This window comes from Curcuma longa, chromosome 1 (assembly GCF_044706935.1).
Source record: "Curcuma longa cultivar G26 ecotype Majalengka, Jawa Barat chromosome 1, ITB_CL_G26_1.1, whole genome shotgun sequence".
NCBI lineage: Eukaryota > Viridiplantae > Streptophyta > Magnoliopsida > Zingiberales > Zingiberaceae > Curcuma > Curcuma longa.
In genome coordinates, this window is record NC_133861.1 from 7,098,535 (window position 1) to 7,120,045 (window position 21,511).

Here is a 21,511-nt window from a genome sequence, read left to right on the forward strand (position 1 = left end):
CTTGATGAAAACCGCTTTTCAAGTCAAACTTAGAATATATCTTAGAATGACTAATTTTTGCAATAATAGTATTAATGCCAGGTAAAGAATATTGATCCTTTTCAGTATTATCATTAAGTCTTTTGTAATTAAAGACTAATCGTTCTTTACCTTTTGTTTCCTCACCAGTTATAGGATTTACCTCAGTACCAGAGTTCACTATTATTGCTGTGGTACGATGTCTACTGGTGGAAGGTCGAATCACCTTGAGTTCCAGAAGTTTGCTTACATGCCTAGTCATGGTCTCCTTTAGGCTTGGAGTTACGTGCTTTAAGGGACGATCTTCAATTGTCAGATTAGGATTCATAATCTCCAATTTGCACTTGATTTTGTTTTTGGCCCAGTGCTTTAGGGGTTCTTCGCCAATGACACAAACCTTGCTCTGATACCAACAAAGAAAAACACAACACAAGCAGTTAACAAAGACTTCACTTATTTCAGATGAAGTTATATACTTACAGGACCTTGTTTTCTACTAGAAGACTCGAACACTTGAGCTCCTTTCAAAAACAACAAGTGAAATAGGCAGAAGGGGTGATGTTTTTCGTGCCTGTAACACTATGAACTAACTCCCTTATATAGAGTGCGGGAGTGAAGAGTCTGGAGACAGCCAGATTCTCTTCTGACTCAGCATGTGCTGTAAAGCGACATAAAGTACCCACTAAAAAAAGATAAGCATGTGCTGTCATAAAGCAAGCACTAACATAAAGTAAACACTCATAAAGCTAGTACTATAGATAAGCTTTCGGTGGGGTGAGTGACATAAAGCTAGTACTATAGATAAGCTTTCGGTGGGGTGAGTGACATAAAGCTAGTACTATAGATAAGCTTTCGGTGGGGTGATAAGATTCTTTGGGCCCACCATGTCCGCTCAGTCATACTGTTGGTGGAACAATCCAGAGTCCTCAGGAGGGTCATCTATCTCAGAGTTAGCCCAATCCTCTTCATTTAGTACTTCTGGTTCATCAATTGGGTCTTCGTCTTCAGGAAACCAAGGCTCATTGTTGTTGATATTATTTGCCATAACGTTATCTACCATAAGCCTTTGTTGCACATAATTTTCAATCAGATCAGCCCAGTACCATACATGACAGCGGTTATCCGCACATTTGTAGAATCTCCTTCCAGGGTTCCTACTGGTATGGGATGTAAGATAAGCTGCATCCTTTCCACAGGCGCATTGAAGAGCCATAGGCGGCGCCATAAAGTATACTGGAATACTTTTAAGAAGCATTTTGGATATGCAGGCAGCCAACCTTTTTTCTGCTTGTAAATTTTCAGTTCTTCCAGTGACCTCAGCAGTAGCCTTAAGAAGAGGTATGAGCGAAGGATGCTCAAACCTTTCCATTATCAGGGCTTGAACAAGCCTTGATAACTCATCAGCTAAGAGGTTTTCCTTTCCATCAATATGTTCAAAGGAAACCTTAATACCGCAACCAGAAATATAATCTGAGAGAGTCATCCATCTTATTCTGGACGGTTTATGCTCAGAACACTTCTCGTAAAATTTGACAATAGCTTTACTGTCAGTCCTGATAATCAATTCAGATTTGTCAAGGTAATAGATCTTAAATTTTTCAAGACTTAAGATTACCGCCTGAATTTCAGCATCAATTGCACCCTTGATAGGATTGAAGCGTCCACTAGCATAGGCGCAAATCTTTTCCTTCATTCTTGTTTCGCTCTTGTTAAGCTTCCACTTGCAAATCCCTCCCCAGCCTTCCATGCAACCATCTGCTTCAATAATCATTATTGCATTTTTAGGGGGAACATCTAAGTCTGGAAGTTTGCAAACCTGATCTTTAATTTGCCTTATTATCTTCAAGTCTTGTTGGTTAAGCCTTCTTTCTCCTTTCCCTGAGGTCTTTGAGTATAGAGGCCCTAGAATTTTTCCCAGGTTTGGGATATATGCTCTGGCATAATTGAGAATACCCAACCAGCGCCTTAAGGCTTTAAGCTCAGTAAGACTTTCTTCCTTTGTGTCAAGGATTTTCCTTATAATATGCTGCTGTAATTTGATTCTTGAATCTCCAATAATTGCACCAAGGAATTCCACCTGCCTGACACCAATCTTCATCTTCGTTGGGCTTAGAATGAGTCCATTAGCCTCGCATATAGAAATCAAAATCTTCAAATGCCCTTTGTGGGCTTCCTTTGTCTCAGAGAATACCAGAATATCGTCCACATATACTGCTATGAAGGCCTCAGTACCTTTGAAGCAATTATCCATTTTCCGCTGGAAGATAGCTGGTGCATTTTTAAGGCCAAATGGCATAACCAGCCATTCATAAAGCCCATCAATAGCCCAGAAGGCGGTCCATGGAATTGATTCCTCTGCCATAGCTACTTGATGAAAACCGCTTTTCAAGTCAAACTTAGAATATATCTTAGAATGACTAATTTTTGCAATAATAGTATTAATGCCAGGTAAAGAATATTGATCCTTTTCAGTATTATCATTAAGTCTTTTGTAATTAAAGACTAATCGTTCTTTACCTTTTGTTTCCTCACCAGTTATAGGATTTACCTCAGTACCAGAGTTCACTATTATTGCTGTGGTACGATGTCTACTGGTGGAAGGTCGAATCACCTTGAGTTCCAGAAGTTTGCTTACATGCCTAGTCATGGTCTCCTTTAGGCTTGGAGTTACGTGCTTTAAGGGACGATCTTCAATTGTCAGATTAGGATTCATAATCTCCAATTTGCACTTGATTTTGTTTTTGGCCCAGTGCTTTAGGGGTTCTTCGCCAATGACACAAACCTTGCTCTGATACCAACAAAGAAAAACACAACACAAGCAGTTAACAAAGACTTCACTTATTTCAGATGAAGTTATATACTTACAGGACCTTGTTTTCTACTAGAAGACTCGAACACTTGAGCTCCTTTCAAAAACAACAAGTGAAATAGGCAGAAGGGGTGATGTTTTTCGTGCCTGTAACACTATGAACTAACTCCCTTATATAGAGTGCGGGAGTGAAGAGTCTGGAGACAGCCAGATTCTCTTCTGACTCAGCATGTGCTGTAAAGCGACATAAAGTACCCACTAAAAAAAGATAAGCATGTGCTGTCATAAAGCAAGCACTAACATAAAGTAAACACTCATAAAGCTAGTACTATAGATAAGCTTTCGGTGGGGTGAGTGACATAAAGCTAGTACTATAGATAAGCTTTCGGTGGGGTGAGTGACATAAAGCTAGTACTATAGATAAGCTTTCGGTGGGGTGATAAGATTCTTTGGGCCCACCATGTCCGCTCAGTCATACTGTTGGTGGAACAATCCAGAGTCCTCAGGAGGGTCATCTATCTCAGAGTTAGCCCAATCCTCTTCATTTAGTACTTCTGGTTCATCAATTGGGTCTTCGTCTTCAGGAAACCAAGGCTCATTGTTGTTGATATTATTTGCCATAACGTTATCTACCATAAGCCTTTGTTGCACATAATTTTCAATCAGATCAGCCCAGTACCATACATGACAGCGGTTATCCGCACATTTGTAGAATCTCCTTCCAGGGTTCCTACTGGTATGGGATGTAAGATAAGCTGCATCCTTTCCACAGGCGCATTGAAGAGCCATAGGCGGCGCCATAAAGTATACTGGAATACTTTTAAGAAGCATTTTGGATATGCAGGCAGCCAACCTTTTTTCTGCTTGTAAATTTTCAGTTCTTCCAGTGACCTCAGCAGTAGCCTTAAGAAGAGGTATGAGCGAAGGATGCTCAAACCTTTCCATTATCAGGGCTTGAACAAGCCTTGATAACTCATCAGCTAAGAGGTTTTCCTTTCCATCAATATGTTCAAAGGAAACCTTAATACCGCAACCAGAAATATAATCTGAGAGAGTCATCCATCTTATTCTGGACGGTTTATGCTCAGAACACTTCTCGTAAAATTTGACAATAGCTTTACTGTCAGTCCTGATAATCAATTCAGATTTGTCAAGGTAATAGATCTTAAATTTTTCAAGACTTAAGATTACCGCCTGAATTTCAGCATCAATTGCACCCTTGATAGGATTGAAGCGTCCACTAGCATAGGCGCAAATCTTTTCCTTCATTCTTGTTTCGCTCTTGTTAAGCTTCCACTTGCAAATCCCTCCCCAGCCTTCCATGCAACCATCTGCTTCAATAATCATTATTGCATTTTTAGGGGGAACATCTAAGTCTGGAAGTTTGCAAACCTGATCTTTAATTTGCCTTATTATCTTCAAGTCTTGTTGGTTAAGCCTTCTTTCTCCTTTCCCTGAGGTCTTTGAGTATAGAGGCCCTAGAATTTTTCCCAGGTTTGGGATATATGCTCTGGCATAATTGAGAATACCCAACCAGCGCCTTAAGGCTTTAAGCTCAGTAAGACTTTCTTCCTTTGTGTCAAGGATTTTCCTTATAATATGCTGCTGTAATTTGATTCTTGAATCTCCAATAATTGCACCAAGGAATTCCACCTGCCTGACACCAATCTTCATCTTCGTTGGGCTTAGAATGAGTCCATTAGCCTCGCATATAGAAATCAAAATCTTCAAATGCCCTTTGTGGGCTTCCTTTTGTCTCAGAGAATACCAGAATATCGTCCACATATACTGCTATGAAGGCCTCAGTACCTTTGAAGCAATTATCCATTTTCCGCTGGAAGATAGCTGGTGCATTTTTAAGGCCAAATGGCATAACCAGCCATTCATAAAGCCCATCAATAGCCCAGAAGGCGGTCCATGGAATTGATTCCTCTGCCATAGCTACTTGATGAAAACCGCTTTTCAAGTCAAACTTAGAATATATCTTAGAATGACTAATTTTTGCAATAATAGTATTAATGCCAGGTAAAGAATATTGATCCTTTTCAGTATTATCATTAAGTCTTTTGTAATTAAAGACTAATCGTTCTTTACCTTTTGTTTCCTCACCAGTTATAGGATTTACCTCAGTACCAGAGTTCACTATTATTGCTGTGGTACGATGTCTACTGGTGGAAGGTCGAATCACCTTGAGTTCCAGAAGTTTGCTTACATGCCTAGTCATGGTCTCCTTTAGGCTTGGAGTTACGTGCTTTAAGGGACGATCTTCAATTGTCAGATTAGGATTCATAATCTCCAATTTGCACTTGATTTTGTTTTTGGCCCAGTGCTTTAGGGGTTCTTCGCCAATGACACAAACCTTGCTCTGATACCAACAAAGAAAAACACAACACAAGCAGTTAACAAAGACTTCACTTATTTCAGATGAAGTTACAAAAATACTTACAGGACCTTGTTTTCTACTAGAAGACTCGAACACTTGAGCTCCTTTCAAAAACAACAAGTGAAATAGGCAGAAGGGGTGATGTTTTTCGTGCCTGTAACACTATGAACTAACTCCCTTATATAGAGTGCGGGAGTGAAGAGTCTGGAGACATCCAGATTCTCTTCTGACTCAGCATGTGCTGTAAAGTGACACAAAGTGACATAAAGTATCCACTCAAAAAAGATAAGCATGTGCTGTCATAAAGCAAGCACTAACAGGTAAAGCTAGTAAAGATAAGCTTTAAAAGCACTTACATAAAGTAAACACTCTACGTGACATAAAGCTAGTACTATAGATAAGCTTTCGGTGGGTGATAAGATTCTTTGGGCCCACCATGTCCGCTTAATCATATTGCTGGTGGAACAATCCAGAGTCATCAGGAGGGTCATCCACATCAGAGTTGGCCCAATCTTCTTCATTCAGTACTTCGGGTTCCTCAGCTGGGTCTTCATCTTCAGGAAACCAAGGCTCATTGTTGTTAATATTATTGGCCACAACATTATCTATCATAAGCCTTTGTTGAACATAATTTTCAATCAGATCAGCCCAGTACCATACATGACAGCGGTTATCCGCACATTTGTAGAATCTCCTTCCAGGGTTTCTACTGGTATGAGATATAAGATAAGCTGCATCCTTTCCACAGGCGCATTGAAGAGCCATAGGCGGCGCCATAAAGTATACTGGAATACTTTTAAGAAGCATTTTGGATATGCAGGCAGCCAATCTTTTTCTGCTTGTAAATTTTCAGTTCTTCCAGTGACCTCAGCAGTAGCCTTAAGAAGAGGTATGAGCGAAGGATGCTCAAACCTTTCCACTACCAGGGCTTGAACAAGCCTTGATAACTCATCAGCTAATAGGTTTTCCTTTCCATCAATATGTTCAAAGGAAACCTTAATACCGCAACCAGAAATATAATCTGAGAGAGTCATCCATCTTACTCTGGACGGTTTATGCTCAGAACACTTCTCGTAAAATTTGACAATAGCTTTACTATCCGTCCTGATAATTAATTCAGCTTTGTCAAGGTAATAGATCTTAAATTTTTCAAGACTTAAGATTACCGCCTGAATTTCAGCATCAATTGCACCCTTGATAGGGTTAAAGCGTCCACTAGCATAGGCGCAAATCTTTTCCTTCATTCTTGTTTCGCTTTTGTTAAGCTTCCACTTACAAATCCCTCCCCAGCCTTCCATGCAACCATCTGTTTCAATAATCATTATTGCATTTTTAGGGGGAATATCTAAATCTGGAAGTTCGCAAACCTGATCTTTAATTTGCCTTATTATCTTCAAGTCTTGTTGGTTAAGTCTTCTTTCTCCTTTACCTGAGGTTTTTGAGTATAGAGGCCCCAGAATTTTTCCCAGGTTTGGAATATATGCTCTGGCATAATTTAGAATACCCAACCAGCGTCGTAAGGCCTTAAGCTCAGTAAGACTTTCTTCCTTTGTGTCAAGGATCTTCCTTATAATATGCTGCTGCAATTTGATTTTTGAATCTCCAATAATTGCACCAAGGAATTCCACCTGCCTGACACCAATCTTCATCTTCGTTGGGCTCAGAATGAGTCCATTAGCTTCGCATATAGAAATTAAAATCTTCAAATGCCCTTTGTGGGCTTCCTTTGTCTCAGAGAATACCAGAATATCGTCCACATATACTGCTATAAAGGCTTCAGTACCTTTGAAGCAATTATCCATTTTCCGCTGGAAGATAGCTGGTGCATTTTTAAGGCCAAATGGCATAACCAGCCATTCATAAAGCCCATCAATAGCCCAGAAGGCAGTCCATGGAATTGATTCCTCTGCCATGGCTACTTGATGAAAACCGCTTTTCAAGTCAAACTTAGAATATATCTTAGAATGACTAATTTTTGCAATAATAGTATTAATGCCAGGTAAAGAATATTGATCCTTTTCAGTATTATCATTAAGTCTTTTGTAATTAAAGACTAATCGTTCTTTACCTTTTGTTTCCTCACCAGTTACAGGATTTACCTCAGTACCAGAGTTCACCATTATTGCTGTGGTACGATGTCTACTGGTGGAAGGTCGAATCACCTTGAGTCCCAAAAGTTTGCTTACATGCCTAGCCATGGTCTCCTTTAAGCTTGGAGTTACGTGCTTTAAGGGACGATCTTCAATTGTCAGATTAGGATTCATAATCTCTAATTTGCACTTAATTTTGTTTTTGGCCCAGTGCTTTAGGGGTTCTTCACCAATGACACCGAGCTTCTTCAATCTTTCAAGCTCCCTGGGCTCAATAAATTCTTCATTGATAAATCCTTGTCTAGGAACTGCAGCGCAAATATCATAGTATTCTGTTAATTCTAAATCAAGTTCCTCTAGGAAACATACCTCATGGGGCTTTACTGAAGTAGTTACGGTTGTAACTAATTTATAGAAAGTTACTTCGCCCCTTTCTATCCTTAGCCCTCCTTCAAGAGCACGGATAAAATTCATGCCAATTATGAAATCCAGATGCGACTGCATCGTTGGCATAATGAAGGTTCTCGGTATCCTAAAATATTGATCACCGATCCATACCTTCCCATCCAGAAGTATTTCAGAGACTTGAGTTGCCCCATTAACCCCCTGTATAAGTGAATTAGTTAATGAGGGCCTTCTAAACCTTGCAGATACCCTTTCTCCATTGCACACACAGATAGCTGCACCAGTGTCTAGGATAGCATTTAATGGAATTTTTTCTCCATTAATTTCAAGGATGATCTAGATTCATCAGGTTATTATTAGGAATAGCCGCAGAAATAGAATATTCTTCATAATGTAATAATGGAATAGCTGGATTTAATCTTTCCTTTAACTCAGCAATTTCTCGTTTATCAATGTCGGCTAACCTTTTGAAGAGTTTCATTCTCCTGCTTTAAGAATTCCAGCTCACTTTTCTGTTGTTGATTAATCATAGTCATGAGCTCATTATCCTGCCTGAACAAACTCTCAGGTGCTTCCATTAAGGTTCTGCTAATCTTTGCTTTAGCTCTTTTATTTTTCATAAGGATCTGCTCTGAAAGTTCAGAATCTCTGGCACTATATTTTCTCAAAAGATCACTTTGCTTCTCTGCTAAGAGCTTTAATTGGAGTTGTATTTTTTCTAGGGATAGTCTGGAAGCAATGATGAGTACATAGTGCACATATAGTCAATTTGCATAGCAAGCAATCCATTCTATTACCTGATCTGGCTTCAAACTTACAGTCTCTGCAAGTAGTGGTTCCTTCTTGAGTGTAGTCCCATTCATGTTTACAATAATACTCAGTCTTTGAAACCTTCATTTTATCTCCAGCCAGATTAATTTACGGCTGTTGATCTGTTCCTCCTGAAGCATATAACAATGAAAAGTATTAACTTCATCTACCTTCTCTTGTAGGGTTCTGACTGCGCACCTTCACAGGCATCTTCTTGGATCATAGGAACATCTTGGCTAGTTGAGCCAAAGCCCTTATCTCCCCAGCATTTAATGACTCAACCTCCTTCCTCAGGGGTCAGGATTCTTTCAATAATTAGCTGTTTGTCCCCAATGTTTATAAACATGGGGAAATTAAAAAGAATAGGAACATTAATGAATAGTCTTTTCATACTTAGGCCAGATCGTGGGGCTATTGACCTGAGTACCTGTATGCCTGTATTGATTAATTTATGTGAGTAAGGTGGTAGAACCGTGCTAGGTCATAGCCAGCACTCGGTTTTCCTCAACCAGTTCTGAGACTTTCAGTGTAGGAGCATCTTCCTTCTATTCTGGAGCTTCCTTTATTTGCCTCCTATAATCTCTGGCATTTCTAAGGTATCTTCTACCTGCTGAAGAATCATGCTGAGAAGTATTATATGCAGGGGATTCCTGTAAAGTCATAACCTCAAGAGAAACAATCTGATTGTCTTCATTTTCAGATACAGAATAAATATCCGATCTATCAGATTCATCCATCCCAACCGAAACAACCTCCATACCATCATCTAGCTGAAGGGATTCAAGAATAGATACCTTATGCATCAACTTCTTAGGGTTAGTGCATTCAGATGCATAATGACCAATTTCTCCGCAAGCAAAACACTTACAATCCTTTTTTCTTTTTGCCAAGTATTTCTGCTTTTCTATTCTTATATGGGATTTGTGAGGTTTACCGTTGTAGGTAGTACTCTTGCGCGCACCATATCTCTTTACATTTTTCTCCTTTCCATAGACACCATGGACAGGGGTGTCCTTGCAGAAGTTCATCTTCTTCAGTCTACTTTGGAAAACTGCTTCCTGGCACATATCAATAAGATAATTTTTTGTAAACACAATTCGGGCAGATACTCCTACCGTGTTAGTAGGATGTCTTTCCTTGAACGCCTTCTCAATTCTGTCACCCAGCGTCCTAGGCATTTTAGTAAAGAATTCAGAAGATAATTCTTCACCTGCCCATGGCCTGCCACATTTAGATGCCAAATGAAAATAATCATTCATATATCTAAATAAAGCCTTATCTGTCATTTCATTGCAAACCAGGCTTTTCAGTGTCTTGTATGCAGCATCTTGTTCATCTGTAGTGCCAACTTTAGGATTTTCAAGAAAGAATATCATCCTTATTTGATTAAGGATATTCTGCGTTCCATTTTGTCCCAATGCAGAAGATTTTAATGCTTCATATTCTGCCGGATAACTCATCCTCCAAGTCATAAACATCTTCTTCTCTGATTCACCCAGCAAATTTTCTATATACAGGATTTTATTTTCTGCATCTTCAATATTTTTGTCAGCCATTAATAATAAAGTAGAGTTTTCCCACCTTTCAAATACCTTAACATCGAAGTCATAGGGCATGACAAATATGGATCCTCTGTTGATATTAGCATGAGGTAACTGAAACCATTCAGAACTGCTATTCCATTTTGTAGCACTACAGATGAACAAGATGCTGCATACAAGACACTGAAAAGCCTGGTTTGCAATGAAATGACAGATAAGGCTTTATTTAGATATATGAATGATTATTTTCATTTGGCATCTAAATGTGGCAGGCCATGGGCAGGTGAAGAATTATCTTCTGAATTCTTTACTAAAATGCCTAGAACTCTGGGTGACAGAATTGAGAAGGCGTTCAAGGAAAGGCATCCTACTAACACGGTAGGAGTATCTGCCCGAATTGTGTTTACAAAAAATTACCTTATTGATATGTGCCAGGAAGCAGTTTTCCAAAGTAGACTCAAGAAGATGAACTTCTGCAAGGACACCCCTGTCCATGGTGTCTATGGAAAGGAGAAAAGCGTAAAGAAATATGGTGCGCGCAAGAGTACTACTTACAATGGTAAACCTCACAAATCCCATATAAGAATAGAAAAGCAGAAATACTTGGCAAAAAGAAAAAAGGATTGTAAGTGTTTTGCTTGCGGAGAAATTGGTCATTATGCATCTGAATGCACTAACCCTAAGAAGTTGATGCATAGGGTATCTATTCTTGAATCCCTTCAGCTAGATGATGGTATGGAGGTTGTCTCGGTTGGGATGGATGAATCTGATAGATCGGATATTTATTCTGTATCTGAAAATGAAGACAATCAGATTGTTTCTCTTGAGGTTATGACTTTGCAGGAATCCCCTGCATATAATACTTCTCAGCATGATTCTGCAGCAGGTAGAAGATACCTTAGAAATGCCAGAGATTATAGGAGGCAAATAAAGGAAGCCCCAGAATCAGAACTGGTTGAAGGTGCTCCTACACTGAAAGTACTCAGGTCACATCCTTTGGCGTTCCTACCCCAGAGGAAAACTGAAGGAGCTGCTGGTTATGACCTAGCTGCCTGTGAAGGTGCGGTTCTACCACCTTACTCACATAAATTAATCAATACAGGCATACAGGTACAGTTACCTGAAGGAACCTATGGACGAATAGCTCCACGATCTGGCCTAAGTATGAAAAGACTATTCATTAATGGCGGAGTTATTGATGGAGATTTCAGAGGGGAAATCCAGGTTATTCTTTTTAATTTCTCATTTGAAACCATGTTTATAAACATTGGGGACAATATTGCGCAGCTTATTATTGAAAGAATCCTGACCCCTGAAGTGAAGGAGGTTGAGTCATTAAATGAAACCTTCAGGGGAGACAAGGGTTTTGGCTCAACTAGCCAAGATGTTCCTATGATCCAAGAAGATTCAGATGAATATGAGCAGTCAGACTCTAGTGAAACTCCTGATATTAAAGGCAAAGGCAAACTGACGCAGAAGGTCAGAACCCTACAAGAGAAGGTAGATGAAGTTAATACTTTTCATTGTTATATGCTTCAGGAGGAACAGATTGAACCTGAGCCGTCAGAATACTTGATTGGAGAATCTGGCTGGAGATCCAAAATGAAGGTTTCAAAAACTGAGTATTATTGTAAACATGAATGGGACTACACTCAAGAAGGAACCACTACTTGCAGAGACTGTAAGTTTGAAGCCAGATCAGGTAATAGAATGGATTGCTTGCTATGCAAATTGACTATATGTGCACTATGTACTCATCATTGCTTCCAGATGACTATTCCCAGAAAAGATACAACTCCAATTAAAACAATAGATTGGAAAGACTTAGCTGAGAAGCAAAGTGATCTTTTGAGAAAATATAGTGCCAGAGATTCTGAACTTTCAGAGCAGATCCTTAAGATGGAAGCAGAAATAAAAGAGCTAAAGCAAAGATTAGCAGAACCTGTGATAATTCAGGAAGCACCTGAAGAGCTTGAGGAAGAAATTCTAAGGATCAGGCAGGATAATGAGCTCATGACTATGATTAATCAACAACAGAAAAGTGAGCTGGAATTCTTAAAGCAGGAGAATGAACTCTTCAAAAGGTTAGCCGACATTGATAAACGAGAAATTACTGAGTTAAAGGAAAAATTAAATCCAGCTATTCCATTATTACATTATGAAGAATATTCTATTTCTGCGGCTATTCCTAACAATAATCTGATGAATCTTAAGATCATCCTTGAAATTAATGGAGAAAAGATTCCATTAAATGCTATCCTAGATACCGGTGCAGCTATCTGTGTATGCAATGGAGAAAAGGTATCTGCAAGGTTTAGAAGGCCCTCATTAACTAATTCACTTATACAAGGGGTTAATGGGGCAACTCAAGTCTCTGAAATACTTCTGGATGGGAAGGTATGGATCGGTGATCAATACTTTCAGGATACCGAGAACCTTCATTATGCCAACGATGCAGTCGCATCTGGATTTCATAATTGGCATGAATTTTATCCGTGCTCTTGAAGGAGGGCTAAGGATAGAAAGGGGCGAAGTAACTTTCTATAAATTAGTTACAACCGTAACTACTTCAGTAAAGCCCCATGAGGTATGTTTCCTAGAGGAACTTGATTTAGAATTAACAGAATACTATGATATTTGTGCTGCAGTTCCTAGACAAGGATTTATCAATGAAGAATTTATTGAGCCCAGGGAGCTTGAAAGACTGAAGAAGCTCGGTGTCATTGGTGAAGAACCCCTAAAGCACTGGGCCAAAAACAAAATTAAGTGCAAATTGGAGATTATGAATCCTAATCTGACAATTGAAGATCGTCCCTTAAAGCACGTAACTCCAAGCCTAAAGGAGACCATGGCTAGGCATGTAAGCAAACTTTTGGGACTCAAGGTGATTCGACCTTCCACCAGTAGACATCGTACCACAGCAATAATGGTGAACTCTGGTACTGAGGTAAATCCTGTAACTGGTGAGGAAACAAAAGGTAAAGAACGATTAGTCTTTAATTACAAAAGACTTAATGATAATACTGAAAAGGATCAATATTCTTTACCTGGCATTAATACTATTATTGCAAAAATTAGTCATTCTAAGATATATTCTAAGTTTGACTTGAAAAGCGGTTTTCATCAAGTAGCTATGGCAGAGGAATCAATTCCATGGACTGCCTTCTGGGCTATTGATGGGCTTTATGAATGGCTGGTTATGCCATTTGGCCTTAAAAATGCACCAGCTATCTTCCAGCGGAAAATGGATAATTGCTTCAAAGGTACTGAAGCCTTTATAGCAGTATATGTGGACGATATTCTGGTATTCTCTGAGACAAAAGAAGCCCACAAAGAGCATTTGAAGATTTTTATTTCTATATGCGAAGCTAATGGACTCATTCTAAGCCCAACAAAGATGAAGATTGGTGTCAGACAGGTGGAATTCCTTGGTGCAATTATTGGAGATTCAAAAATCAAATTACAGCAGCATATTATAAGGAAAATCCTTGACACAAAGGAAGAAAGTCTTACTGAGCTTAAGGCCTTACGGCGCTGGTTGGGTATTCTAAATTATGCCAGAGCATATATTCCAAACCTGGGAAAAATTCTGGGGCCTTTATACTCAAAAACCTCAGGTAAAGGAGAAAGAAGACTTAACCAACAAGACTTGAAGATAATAAGGCAAATTAAAGATCAGGTTTGCAAACTTCCAGACTTAGATGTTCCCCCTAAAAATGCAATAATGTTATTGAAACAGATGGTTGCATGGAAGGCTGGGGAGGTATTTGTAAGTGGAAGCTTAACAAGAGCGAAACAAGAATGAAGGAAAAGATTTGCGCCTATGCTAGTGGACGCTTCAACCCTATCAAGGGTGCAATTGATGCTGAAATTCAGGCGGTAATCTTAAGTCTTGAAAAATTTAAGATTTATTACCTTGACAAATCTGAATTAATTATCAGGACAGACAGTAAAGCTATTGTCAAATTTTACGAGAAGTGTTCTGAGCATAAACCGTCCAGAGTAAGATGGATGACTCTCTCAGATTATATTTCTGGTTGCGGTATTAAGGTTTCCTTTGAACATATTGATGGAAAGGAAAACCTCTTAGCTGATGAGTTATCAAGGCTTGTTCAAGCCCTGGTAGTGGAAAGGTTTGAGCATCCTTCGCTCATACCTCTTCTTAAGGCTACTACTGAGGTCACTGGAAAAACTGAAAATTTACAAGCAGAAAAAAGATTGGCTGCCTGCATATCCAAAATGCTTCTTAAAAGTATTCCAGTATACTTTATGGCGCCACCTATGGCTCTTCAATGCGCCTGTGGAAAGGATGCAGCTTATCTTATATCCCATACCAGTAGAAACCCTGGAAGGAGATTTTACAAATGTGCTGATAACCGCTGTCATGTATGGTACTGGGCTGATCTGATTGAAAATTATGTTCAACAAAGGCTTATGATAGATAACGTTATGGCAAATAATATCAACAACAATGAGCCTTGGTTTCCTGAAGACGAAGACCCAATTGAGGAACCTGAAGAAGTACTAAATGATGAAGATTGGGCTAACTCTGAGGTGGATGACCCTCCTGATGACTCTGGATTGTTCCACCAACAATATGACTAAGCGGACATGGTGGGCCCAAAGAATCTTATCACCCACCGAAAGCTTATCTATAGTACTAGCTTTAGGTCATGTTTAAGTGTTTACTTTATGTAGTGCTTGCTTTATGACAGCACATGCTTATCTTTTGTTGAGTGGATACTTTATGTCACTTTACAGCACATGCTGAGTCAGAAGAGAATCTGGCTGTCTCCAGACTCTTCACTCCCGCACTCTATATAAGGGAGTTAGTTCATAGTGTTACAGGCACGAAAAACATCACCCCTTCTGCCTATTTCACTTGCTGTTTTTGAAAGAAGCTCAAGTGTTCGAGTCTTCTAGTAGAAAACAAGGTCCTGTAAGTATAACTTCATCTGAAATAAGTGAAGTTGTTAATCACTTGCACTTTTTGTGTGTTTCTGTGTATGGTATCAGAGCAAGGTTTGTGAATTTATGGCTTTGATGGGGTAAAACCTTAGAATAGGAACCTTATTAGGCTCTGCTTATACTTGTTATTATGACTCTTATGCTTCTATAAGTCGAACAGGTGTATTATTCTTCATGAAACTGAGGAGGCATTCTTGAAATACTAAGTATGGTAAAGAAAAATGATCTACATTCCAAAGGTAATGGAGTTGGGAAGGCAGAGGAGTTGTTTGCTTAAGGTCACTCTCAGCCAGGTAAGGCGTTCAGACCGTGTCAAAACTCGGAGATCTTCTAGTATCCTCCATCAGGAAGGTAGAACTACGTGAAGTATTTGTTATACTTAGTATGATAGTTGCCTCTTAAGAATCAGAAGGATTACACATGCCTGGTAAGACGTACAAAGCAGAAGTGCATAAGAAGCAAGATAAGCATCCTATGAAAGGTATCCCTATTCTGTTTCTTTTAAAAATCTTGTCATAAGATTGCATGAACTCAGACCTTAGAGAATTTGAAAACCAGTTTAATTTGTGGAAAAATCACTGGTATGAAAGAAAAAATTTGGATTATCTAAACTTAGAATCCACTTCAAAAGCTGATTTTGCTCATAACCTGAAGGTTACCGCATACAGGGTTGATTTGGGCAATAAAGCTCTCTTTGCTATAGGCAAGCAAAACTGTATACATATTCTGGATTTACGAACTAAATTGCAGGAACAGGAGCAACAATTGCAAGAAATTCCTAAACTTGCAAAAATTGTAAAGCAACAGCGAGCTGATCTGAAAGAGTTGTTAGCCAAGCAAGACCTGTTAAAGACAGAAATCCTGCGCCTCAGGCAAGATTATCTCGCAAGACGGCCTTTATCTAAGGAGGACGTGGAGGAATTGGTTGTTAAAATCAGTGAGCAACCTAAGTGCATCAACAGACAGACTGAGGCCCTTGCTGACGAACTATCAAAGAAAGTTGACAGGGTTGAAGAGTTAATCCATCTCTTAAGAAGATCCATTATGGGATGAACCCATTAAAGGACTCAGCTGAATACAAAGAAGCAGTAGGTGCTACATCTCAAGGTTGGCCAGAAAGCGGTGTGGGCATAACAGAGAAAGAGACGGTACCGAACCTAGTATCCCTTTCTAGACAACTTAACTCTATACTTTTCACTGTTATTAAGCTCAGGCAAGAAGTTGCGGAGCTCAAAAGAGACAAAGCCCGTGCTCAAGATCTCTCTCCTATAATTGAGCAACTCAACAGGACTCATCTAAGTCCTCAAGGGGCGTCATTTCAGAAAAATAAGGGAACCATCAAGGTATACAGAAACCCCTTCGACATCCTAAAAGAAATTTCAAAATGACTTCTGAAAGGTCATATCTTCCATCCATCACGGGAACTGAAGTAACTACGGCAAATAGAGTTCCTGGAGCACCACTTGTGGAAGATCAGATTAGAGATTACCGACGGACAGCGCATGCCAGATATGAAGCACAGAGAGTCGGTCGGAGTATTGCCAACATAGGCAGAACTATTGTTGGAAGGCAACCTAGGGAACACACCCTAGCCCTTATAATGAATCCTGAGACTGAGCTCAGAAGATCAATGCAACAACGTGCACGGACGGTACCTGCCGAAGTATTATATATGACCCGCCGGGATACTGTACATCACAGAGTTTATCATTTCAGGGCGGAGGAAAGGATGTTGGTCACAGGCACCGACCAACAAGATCGGTCATTCATTGTTGAAGACTCATTTGAGCGCCTAGCTCAAGCTGAGTTAGAATATATCCATATGGGTATACTTCAGGTACGTTTCCAAATACTTCATAGAAGGTATGCTGGAACTATGGCACTAATTGTTTTTAGAGATACTCGCTGGGGCAAATTTAGCATTTACTCCCTCACGTGTCTCATCTACCAATACAATATCATCTGCAAACAACATGCACCATGGTACGGTATCTTGAATGTGTCCAGTAAGTTCATCCATGATTAGTGTAAAAAGATAAGGATTTAGAGCTGACCCTTGATGTAACCCTATATTTATTGGAAATGCTTCAGTTAATCCGCCTGAAATCTTCACATTTGACCTGAAGGTTTTAAAACCTGACATGCGTTTGATATTATTTAATCATGAGAGGATGAGGGATTGTTGTTCATTAACCATGCCATGCAGTGGAACTGGGGGCACTCGCCAGTTGAAGTGGCTGGGAGAGTGCCCTATGTTGTATGCGTTCTGCGATCACAGTTGGAAAAAGTTATGCAAACTGTTTGTTTCGTGACTCAAAGAATTGGACTTAAAAGCACTATCGTTCTGGTTTGTTTGAATTGTCAATCAACATTGAAATAGATTCCTGCTTTTACAAAGGGTCTACTTTGCAAATGCCAACAACAGAAATTGTTCTAGCTTCTTGCTTTTACCTATTTTTTTCTTCTTTCTTTCTGATACTTTTATTATTATTTTTTTTGTGCGAAATATATTTTTTCCAGGTGGAGGAGCTGATTGCTAAGGAGAAAGACATGCAAGACAAGATGATGCTGAAACACTCCACGGTGGTTGATTGTTTTGAAAAGAAGTATGGTGGAAAAGATATAGAGAACCGTATTGCTCCGCAGCAGCAGAAATTAACTGTCCTAAGGCAAGAGATTGACGACCTTCTCGAGTTCCTTGATGAGATCTAAGATCATCGCGATTCCCATCGTAATCCTTAACATTATGAAATGTTTTTGAGAGTTTTGTGGTACTATGAGATGTCTTGATTATTAACAGTACGAGATGTTTTATTTTATTTTTATCAGTAGGTGGCTGGAAAACAATCTGTTTTTTAGATTCTCAGCATTCTCTATCATAGAACCTGACAGCCCTCAATTCTATAGTTGAATAACTTTGTTTTTTTTTGCTAATGCACAATCCGCATGGCTAGTAGAAGCTTGAATTATGGCATAAAGATGCAGAAAATAGTTGCCACCGAAACAAAATTTCTCATAGCTCATGTTATATTCAAGTATTCAAGTTTGCTCGATGCTTTTCATTGCTATTGTGTTTCCATTGTGCCAGATGATGCATAAACTACGTGAATCACCATCAACCACTCGAGGGTTTGTGAGCATGGGAAACAAAACAAAAGCCTATGCTAATTTTGACTGATTAAGGGAGGCCAAAACTTGAATGAAAAATGAGACTAATTCACAAGTTAGGGCATCGAAAACCAACTTGGAGAATGAACTCATGGTGATTAGAGGAGCAAAATTCTTTTGAGTCTTCTAAGAAGGTGGCTCCCATCAATTCCAAAACAAAAGAGGAAGAAATAACCATCACACCTAAAGAACATATGACCTCCTACGACAGTTCAAAAAAGAGGTACTACTACTCGGAGCCAAATGATATCATAACAAGAAGAAGATACAAATGTGTCAAGTTATTAAGAAGGAACAACTTGTAAATAATAGGGGAGCCCATCCAGTGAGTCTGATATTCTCCAAGTTGCCATGGTTAGCATCAACAATATAGTGAATGATTAGGCAGATAAATGGATTGGAAGCAAGTGGGACAATTTTGATTAATTTCGATCATTATATTAACCACTGATTAAATATGTAATCATAAATTAATGGCAAATTGGAAAATTGATTATTGAAATAACAATTGATTGCAAATTCTATCATTAAATTGGCAATCAATTGCGAAATCAATCATACCGATTGTAAAATTGATCGTTAATTAGCAACCAATTATAAAATCGATTGTTAATTTAATGATCAAAATTTTATTCGATGAATTTAAAATTGATCTTTAATCAGCACTGAATTTAAAATCGGTCGCGCTAACTGAATAAAATTTCATGATCTTGAAAACAATCTACTTTACAAAATGATAAATGCAAAAAATTAAGAATCTTATTAGAATGAGGTAAGCATGCTTACCGTGTGATTTTATATTTCAAAGAAAATAGAAGAATAAATTAAAACAATAAGCAACAACAGATTACACCATCAATCTTTTTGAAATTGATAAAATATATAAAACCAACTAACAACTGAACTAGCTAGAAAAAGAAGCTTTTATTGTAATAAAGCAAGAATACGAAAAGACAAACTCATCCGAAAATGGCTGCCATGTATGTATGCAGGTGGTTTCTAATTAACGATGCACGCGGGAACACAAATGGAGTACAAGAAAAAACTCTAAACCACTAGCTTCCTAATGAGATTCTCAATGCACATGGACTCGGAGCTATAAAATATGCCGAGCTTGTTGACTATCAGACAAAAGGCTACAATAAATATAAATGACCTTCTACGTCAATAATGTTGTACCAACTAAGTGTCAATGGAGAATGCAGTGATGGTTTTTATTTATGTAGATAGGCCCAAAGATGATCGATCGATTCATCCATGAGCATTTGCAAGGTTGACTAGCTAAAAAGTTAATTGGGAGGAGGTCAAGGCTAAAAAGAAATAGAGAGAATATTGCATCATCAAGGAGCTATATATTAGTCATGTGATCCTCAGAGGAAATATTAGATAAATATTTTCTATGGGAATTAGGAAGATGGTGAAAGGATTCAGGAAGGGTCAAGCAAGATCTAGGGTTCATGGTGTCCGAGCTTGTGCATCAAGCATTGACACAAATTGCTGTGGCATTTTTGATATCTTAGTCGAAATTTTATATATTCCAACGTGATATTGGATATCTCGATATCTTCACAATGAACACAAGACTAATGGCTGTTTCTGTGCTTGATGTCTTATAAATTTTACATCCTTGATCTAAACTTTAGATGGCTCTTGGTGCAGACAAAAGATGATATATATGACACCGTGGTATTACACACAGAGTACGGGTAGTATCGTTTGGTCGATTATGATTGGGTTTCGAACACTTATCGTGATGATATGCTCAAAGACAAGTGAGCAGTGAGGGGTGAGGATACAGAAGTATACCATGTCTTGATCCTGACTTCATTGTCGGACCGATTGAAAGTGCAGTTTGCCATTGTCAAGCCTTCCACGTTGTTGTGTTGCAAGCTTGAGCCGATTATACTATTCGATCATAACTTAATGACCGATTATAATTTTTTATCATAATTTAATAACAAAATTAATTTTGATCATTATATTAACCACTAATTAAATATGCCATCGTTAATTAATGACAGATTTTAGAATTGGTTATTAAAATAATAACCGATTGTAAATTCTATTGTTAAATTGGTGATGATTGTAAAATTGATTATTAATTAACGATCAATTGTAAATCAATCATACCGATTGCAAAATCGATCGTTAATTAACAGCCAATTATAAAATCGATTGTTAAGTTAATAATCAAAATTTTATTCAATGAATTTAAAATTGATCTTTAATTAGCACTGAATTTAAAATTTGTCACTAAAGAAAAAAATTTCAGTGTGGTCTAGAAAACAATCTGCTTCACAAAATGATAAATGCAAGAAATTAATAATCATATTAGAATTGAGGTAAGTAAAATCTTACAGTGTGATTTTTTATTTCAAACAGTTCGTGAAAATGGAAGAATAAATTAAAACAATAGGCAACAACAAATTAATTACACCATCGATCTTTTTGGAAGTGATAAAATATCTAAAACTAACTAACAACTGAACTAGATAAAAAAAAGAAGCTTTTATTATAATAAAACAAGAAGACGAAAAGACAAACTCATCCGAAAATGGCTGTCATGTATGCATGCAGGTAGTTTCTAATTAACGAACTTGGAACACAAATGGAGTATAAGATCAAACTAACTCTAAACCACTAGCTTCCAAATGAGACTCTCAATGCACATGAACTCGGAGCCATAATTAAAATATGTCGAGCTTGTTGATTATCAGACTCGGAGCCATAAAACATGAACTCGGAGCAAATGAGACTCTATGGGAATTAGGAAGATGGTGAAAGGATTCAGGAATTAAGGGGTCAAGCAAGATTTAGGGTTCATGGTGCCCGAGCTTGTGCGTCAAGCATTAACACAAATCACCGTGACATTTTTGATATCTTGGTCTGGGACCGTTATATCCCAACGTGATATTGGATAGCTTGGTATCTTTGCAGTGAAACAAGTCATAGTCACTGCACACGAGACTAATGGTTGCTTCTGTGCTTGATGTCCCTCTAAAATCTATAAATTTCGTGTCCTTGATCTGAACTTTAGAAGGCTCTTGGTGCAAACAAAAGATGATAATTAATTAATTAATAGTGTGTGTGCATATAGATCATTGTGTTGTAAATATACGATACCACATAGAGTACGGGTAATACGTTTGGTCGAATATAATTGGCCATTTTGAACGCTTATCATGGAGATATCCTCAAAGACGAAGTGAACTGCGAGGGATGAGGATATAGACGTCTATCATGTCGTCCTCACCTTGTCATCGACTTTGGCATCTGCTTTTGCTCCATAATTCATCACGTCGAAAACACCTTATCTATT

At 38.4% G+C, this 21,511-nt stretch overlaps 1 protein-coding gene across 1 annotated transcript in view; it reads left to right on the plus strand.

Annotated features, from left to right (window-relative positions):
* LOC141833052 (dolichyl-diphosphooligosaccharide--protein glycosyltransferase subunit 1A) overlaps positions 1-17,956 on the plus strand; it is a 36,440-nt gene extending 18,484 nt beyond the window's left edge. The window contains exon 10 of the mRNA XM_074720448.1: positions 17,545-17,956. Within this exon, the coding sequence (XP_074576549.1) occupies positions 17,545-17,736 (192 nt within the window). The 3' untranslated portion in view covers positions 17,737-17,956. The remainder of the gene's footprint in view (positions 1-17,544) is intronic.
* Positions 17,957-21,511: the final 3,555 nt, after the last annotated feature.